The 6,213-nt window shown below is 57.7% G+C and overlaps 1 protein-coding gene across 5 annotated transcripts in view; it reads right to left on the reverse strand.

Annotated features, from left to right (window-relative positions):
• The window catches only part of PHRF1 (PHD and ring finger domains 1), a 41,491-nt gene that overhangs the window by 19,863 nt on the left and 15,415 nt on the right, over positions 1-6,213 (reverse strand). For all 5 annotated transcript variants that reach the window (XM_037731122.1, XM_017507860.2, XM_037731123.1 and 2 more), the window contains exons 6-8: positions 5,154-5,272; positions 1,251-1,345; positions 748-923 (exon numbers count right to left, since the gene is read on the reverse strand). In XM_037731122.1, coding sequence (XP_037587050.1) covers positions 748-923; positions 1,251-1,345; positions 5,154-5,272 — 390 coding nt within the window. The remainder of the gene's footprint in view (positions 1-747; positions 924-1,250; positions 1,346-5,153; positions 5,273-6,213) is intronic.

Below are 6,213 nucleotides of genomic sequence, written 5' to 3' on the forward strand. Positions count from 1 at the left end.
GGGTGGGTGGGGAGGACAGGTGTGCGGATGGTGTGGGGAGGGATGAGGGAAAGGGCGGGTGGGTGGGGAGGACAGGTGTGCGGGTGGTGTGCGGCAGGGACGAGGAAGTGGCGGGTGGGTGGGGAGGACAGGTGTGCGGATGGTGTGCGGGAGGGACGAGGAAGTGGCGGGTGGGTGGGGAGGACAGGTGTGCAGGTGGTGTGCGGAGGGATGAGGGAAAGGGCGGGTGGGTGGGGAGCAGACAGAATCCCAAGGGCACAGGGAGAGCACCAGTCACTGTGGTGGGGGTGTTGCAGTGCTGGGCAGAGCACTGGACAGGAACAGCCTTCCCAGTCACTCCAAATTCCACGGTATGCTTGCCAAGGGCACATACCAGACGCCCAGAGCCCAGACCCTCCTGCCTGTCCACTGCTTCGAGAAAGGTAGCTGTGAGGACAGAGGCTGCAGAGAGCGCCTGAAGCCGAGCACCAGCTTTCCACTGGCAGGTGCCTGGAGGGAGTGGCGCTGGCATGGGGCCCAGGGAGCAAGGGGGGTTTCCCAGAGCCCCCACCCTCAGGCCAGGCCTTACCTGCCCCTCAACACACAGGCTCCAGCCCCACCTTGGGGTGCCTTCACCTGCTCCCCTCAGCAGGCTGACGAACACCGTCACCGGGGCTGGGCAGATCCCACACTGCACCTACCTGCACCGCTGAGACCATGGCGGGGCAGCAGCGGCTCTGGGACAGGCGTCGGGGCTGGGCCACCCACCTGGACACTCCTGGCCGTGGAGATCCGGTTCCGGTTCACGGTAGCTCTCACTCTTTCACTCTGCCGTGTCCTGGCGATCGCCCGGGTCCTACCTGCCCGAGGCCGAAGCCTGCTGGTGGTGGGCACCACATCAGCCAAGAGCAGGGAGACCTCTTCCTCACTCACGGGACCTGCATCTGGGAAGAACCACCAGGGCTGACGTGCTGCACACACAGACCACGCGCCTCCCCCCACGGCTGCTGGCCACGCAGCAGCCCCGGCTTGGGCTGACCTGTGCACAGGACACAGGGCTTCTCATGAAGTGTGGTGCTCCTAACCCTGAGGGCTGGAAGCCACCAGCCAATGGACCCCACACACAACCCCGAGAAGATGAGCCCCCAACAGACGGCCCTAGATGTCCTCCCCTAGCCACAGCCGACCCTCACTCCAAGGCCCTTCCCTGGGACAGCAGAGCAGAAAGTGAGAGGTCTAAGTGTGCCTTGGGATGGAAGCAGGGTCCTTACCAGCGGCAAGGACACCGGGGGCAGCACATTCTGGGCAGAACCACTCGTCCACCGGCACCTCCTGGAGAGGGGGGTCCAAGCATTCCATGTGGTACCTACAGGAGTGAGTGGGGCCAGAGCGTCCGGATGCTGCTCATGCCATCCCCAAACCTCTCAACAAGGGGACCTCAAAGCAGGCCTCCAGCTGCACCCATGTCTGTGATGCTTTCTGATGGGCTTACCTGCACCCTCAAAATTCGTAAGTAGAAGCCCTAACCCCCAATGCGACAGCAGGAAGAGATGGAGCCTTTAAGGAGGTAGCTGAGGCTGAACGAGGTTGTGGAATTGGTGTCTGCAGAGGAGCAAGACACCGGGAGAGGAGCACAGAGGGAAGGCCAGGTGAGGACACAGCGGGGAAGCGGCATGTGTCAGTCAGCAAGAGGGGCCTCTCCGGGAGCCAGTCTGCTGCTATCTCAGACCTCCAGCTTCCAAAACCAAAAAAAGGAAGACCTGTGGTGTAAGCTGCCCAGCCTGTGGTTCTTGACAGCAGCTGAGCTGACCACAACACCCACCCAGGGCCCAGCCCACACCCAGCGGCCGACGGTGGCTCACGCTGAGCTCCTGTGGCAGGTGCTGCCTGGGGGGCCCCTCCCAGAGAGGCTTGTCTCACCCATCCTCACTCATGGGGTTTCACCCGGCGCCCATCACGACAGGCTAGTGAAAAAGGCAAAGGTTTCTTTGCTGCACGTGAACGGCTTTTTAATTGTATCCATCAAGCCTTCCAGGAAAGTAGCGTGGGAAGCGCTGCCACTGGGATGAGGCATCTGTGCCCTCCAAGCAGCCGAGACTCGGCAGTCTGTGCCAAGGTTCTTGAAAGGATCCCAAAGACCCCAGACAGCCCTGAGCAAGGCAAAGACAAACAAGGGAAGGGAGCCAAGCTGGTACTTCGCTGAAAATGGAGCCTGAAGTCAACTGAACTTACGCTTACTAATCATGGTGCTGAACTGCTCTATGATCTAAAATAGGAGATTAAACAAGAGTAAACCCATTCTTCCACAAACCTTGTACCTACGAGAAGGTGTCCGTGGTGTGGCCGTCGCTGAGGCCTCACACCAGAAAGACAGGAGACAGATACGCAAGAAGACAGGCAGACTCCCCCAGGAGCACGGCACATGCTGCCAGGGGTGGCACCGAGGACGGGGTGGGGGGTATGAGGATGCCAGGCCAGCACCGAGGACAGGGTGGGACGGAGGGGCTGTGAAGAACCCTAACTAGGCCCCATCCTAACATCTGCTCTTACACAAGTTCTCTGGAGGGCAAAGGCAAGAACTGAACAGTGCGTTCTTTCAAAGAAGGCCAAAGTCTGAAAAGGTCCAACCCACTCTCCCACGAAGCTCCAGCAGCCCTGGAGGAGGCTGCAGCTCCACCTGAGACCCAAGCAGAGGCCCCTCTGTGCCCGGTGGGCACCCATCCACAGCCAGGCCAGGGCTGTGTCCTCCACATTTATCCCTGAGAAAAAGAAAATGGCTGCAAGTCTAAACACGATCACGTGGACAAGGAGAGCTGCCAAGATCTGCCCAGCTATGGCACACACGGAGTGCAACGGTGTGATCTCGGCTCACTGCAACCTCCACCTCCCGGGTCCAAGTGATTCTCCTGCCTCAGCCTCCCAAGTAGCTGGGGTTACAGGCGCGTGCCACCATGCCCAGCTAATTTTTGTATTTGTAGTACAGACGAGGTTTCACCATGTCGGCCAGGATTGCCTTGATCTCTCAACTTCGTGATCCACCCGCCTCGGCCTCCCAAAGTGCTGGGATTACAAGTGTGAGCCACCGCGCCCTGCCTGTGATTCCATTTTTACATGACTAATTAATTATAGATGTGTAACTTTTAAGTCAGACTTAACTGAATATGTAGCAGACTGCAATATTAATAGTACAGAAATGTTTACAAGCATGAGAATCATTTACCGGTTTTGATGTTTTAGATCCATTGGGGGTTTTATATACTCGTGTCATTTTATCTGCCAAGTAATTCAATACTATAGGTAAAAAAAAAAAATCAATATATTGACTTTGTAAGTAAAACTTATGATGACAAAAAATTTTGATTACGTTGTAAACATCCCCCAAGAGCCTTGTTAGAAGTTACTACAGCTAGGCCAGGCGCAACGGCTCACGCCTATAATCCCAGCAGTTTGGGAGGCTGAGGTGGGCGGATCACTTGAGTCCAGGACTTCCACACCCGTCTGGCCAGCATGCTGAAACCCTGTCTCTACAGCAACAGGTAAAGAGGACCAGTCTCACACATGGGCATGGAGTGCTGAGCACCCTTCTGCCTTATTTTAAGCATTCTGTGTATGTTCATGGTGTAAGTCAGTAAGCACCATTCCCAGAGTCGTGCTGACCAGGCCCCTGGGATGCTGGAGGCAGCAGCCCTGCCCTTCAGACCCTGCACATGCTGGGCAGTCGGCAGCAGACACTGCAGGAACCCAAAGGAGGTGAAGATCTGCCAAGGCAGAGCATTCAATAAACTGTCATGACACGTGGACTTAAGCTAAGGCTCGTGAGAAAGGAGGGAAGACAAGATGTTTGCGAATCTGAGCAGAGGCGTGGCTGTCACCCAGGCTGCTGGCAGCAGAGGGCGAGACCAAGCAGGGGTGGGACCTGGAAGGGCCGGTGGAGCGCACTGCCAGCCCCTCAACTCCCACAGGCTACAAGGAGAGCGAACTGAGGACAAAGGTGTCAGCAAGACAAACGTGGCGGCTGCCTCCTGGGCTCCAGAGGAGCTCCTGCAGTGTCTGCAAAAGGCCAGCCAGCGAGTCCTGCGCCCCTGGGGTGTGAGTGGAGCAGGGCCTGGGGGGTCCTGCGCCCCCCGGGGTGTGAGTGGAGCAGGGCCTGGGGGTCCTGCGCCCCCCGGGGTGTGAGTGGAGCAGGGCCTGGGGGTCCTGCGCCCCTGGGGTGTGAGTAGAGCAGGGCCTGGGCATGTGAGTAAGAAATGAGGCAACAGGTGGGGGCACAAGCGGCTGTGGTCAAGGCCGTGTCAAAGCTGGGCTGCCTAGGACCACTGGCCACAGCAAGGGCCTTCACCAGGGGCCCATCCTCTGTGTGGCTCCAGCCACAGCACGTCAAGGCCTCCTGGCTCTGGCTGTTCCGTAGTCCAAACCCCAAACCTGCTACTTTCCGCCCAAGAGAAGGCTCCAGATCTAGCAGCCTCACTGGTTCTTTCAATGTCTTCTGGGGCACATGCCCCAAGGGAAAGTTTCCGGAATCCTCTTGCCGTAATTTTACAGCAGAAAAATTATTCAAACAAACAGGGAAAGCCCCTCACAGGAGGCCGACGGGGAAGCGGACGTCTACCTACAGCCAATAAGACAAAGCAGGGATGAGGGGATGATGTCACTGGGTTCCCGGGAAGCCAGGGCCACGCAGAGGCCAGAGCAGGCGCTCCCAGCTATCCCCAGCTGTGCCACGGAGAGCAGCGGGTGCAGGTTAACTGGACGCGCACCGGAGGGGGAAGGAGGAGCAGGGTGGAAGGTGAGGGACAAAACAGCCAACATGCTGGACGTCGGCAGAGCCGCTCCTCCCCCACACGAAGGCCGGGACCCAGGACACGTCCCCACCTCTGGCTGGCGGCCCCACAGCCTCCTGTCTCGCTGTTCTCTTTTTCTGTCTTGAGGTTTTACCCGCATTCCTGAGAGCAGCCTCAGAATGTGTTTTGGGAAAAGACGGAGATGTGAGTGGATGTAACAGGAAGGCCTGAGGTGTGTGGTCCGCAGGACTGAACCACACTGCTGCGGGTGGTGTGCTCAGCTCCAGGCGCTGGGACTGACTTCACAGAGGGAGGAGGAAGGCTCTGCGTGCCTCCTGTTCCTGGCCCACCCAGCACACGGCGGGGCATGTGTGCCCTTCCAGCCGTCCTTACCCCGCATCACAGCCATCGCAGAGCAAGAGCCGGTCCTCACGGTCGCTCCTGCCACACACCTCACAGAAGGTCGGATCCTCCTCCTCTTCCTCACTCGCTTTGGCATTCTCCACTGGGATCTAGAACAGAACTGTCGATCACACACCACACAGGACCCGAACTCCCCATGGTCAATTCACACCATGACACACAGTTAATCCAGAACAGATCGATCAGCTTCAGATTCTTATGTGGGCTCTGAGGTTCTCACTCCACATGCACGCAGGGATTTTTATGTTTTCTACCATTTCAGGGTAGTGATCTAAGAGGCAAATACTCAACAGAAAGCAAAACCTGATGAAGGGAAAGGAGCGGGAAGCCCTGCGCCCCCCACAGGGCGAGGCAGCAGGTGCTGGACTGCCATGTAGACAGAGCGCACAGAGAAGGCAGGAGACAGACTCAGACGCGCAGTCCTGTAACTTAGCAAAGACTCAGAAACATGCCGGTGAAAACTGGCACCAAGGGTCACCGTGAGGGTCCAGTCCGCCTGGAGGACGCGCCCAACAGCGCTATGACTCAGTGACTCTCAGGCGTGACCAGCTTTCGGCTCCTTTCCTCTCTCTTGCCATCTAAGCCTTTATTCTAGGGCCAGGTGGGGACGGCAGGCCCTCCTCCAGCCCTGTACATACTTCCTGCTGATGGACCTGGAGTCCTTCTTGGATCCTTCCCCAACAGCACAAGCGAGGGTCTCAGAGTTGTCACCGAGTTTCTTCTTCTCTTTTTATTTTCTGAGACGGAGTCTCACTCCTGTTGCCCAGGCTGGAGTGTAGTGGCGTGGTTTTGGCTCACTGCAACCTCCGCTTCCTGGGCTCAAGAGATTCTCCTGCCTCAGCCTCCCAAGTAGCTGGGATTACAGGTGCCCACCGCCACGCCCAGCTAATTTTTGTATTTTTAGTAGAGATGGAGTTTCGCCATGTTGGCCAGGTTGGTTTTGAACTGCTGACCTCAGGTGATCCACTCGCCTCGGACTCCCAAAGTTCTGGGATTATAGGCATGCACCACCATGCCCGATCTTTTTTTT

Source organism: Cebus imitator, unplaced genomic scaffold (assembly GCF_001604975.1).
Source record: "Cebus imitator isolate Cc_AM_T3 unplaced genomic scaffold, Cebus_imitator-1.0 Scaffold384, whole genome shotgun sequence".
Lineage (NCBI taxonomy): Eukaryota > Metazoa > Chordata > Mammalia > Primates > Cebidae > Cebus > Cebus imitator.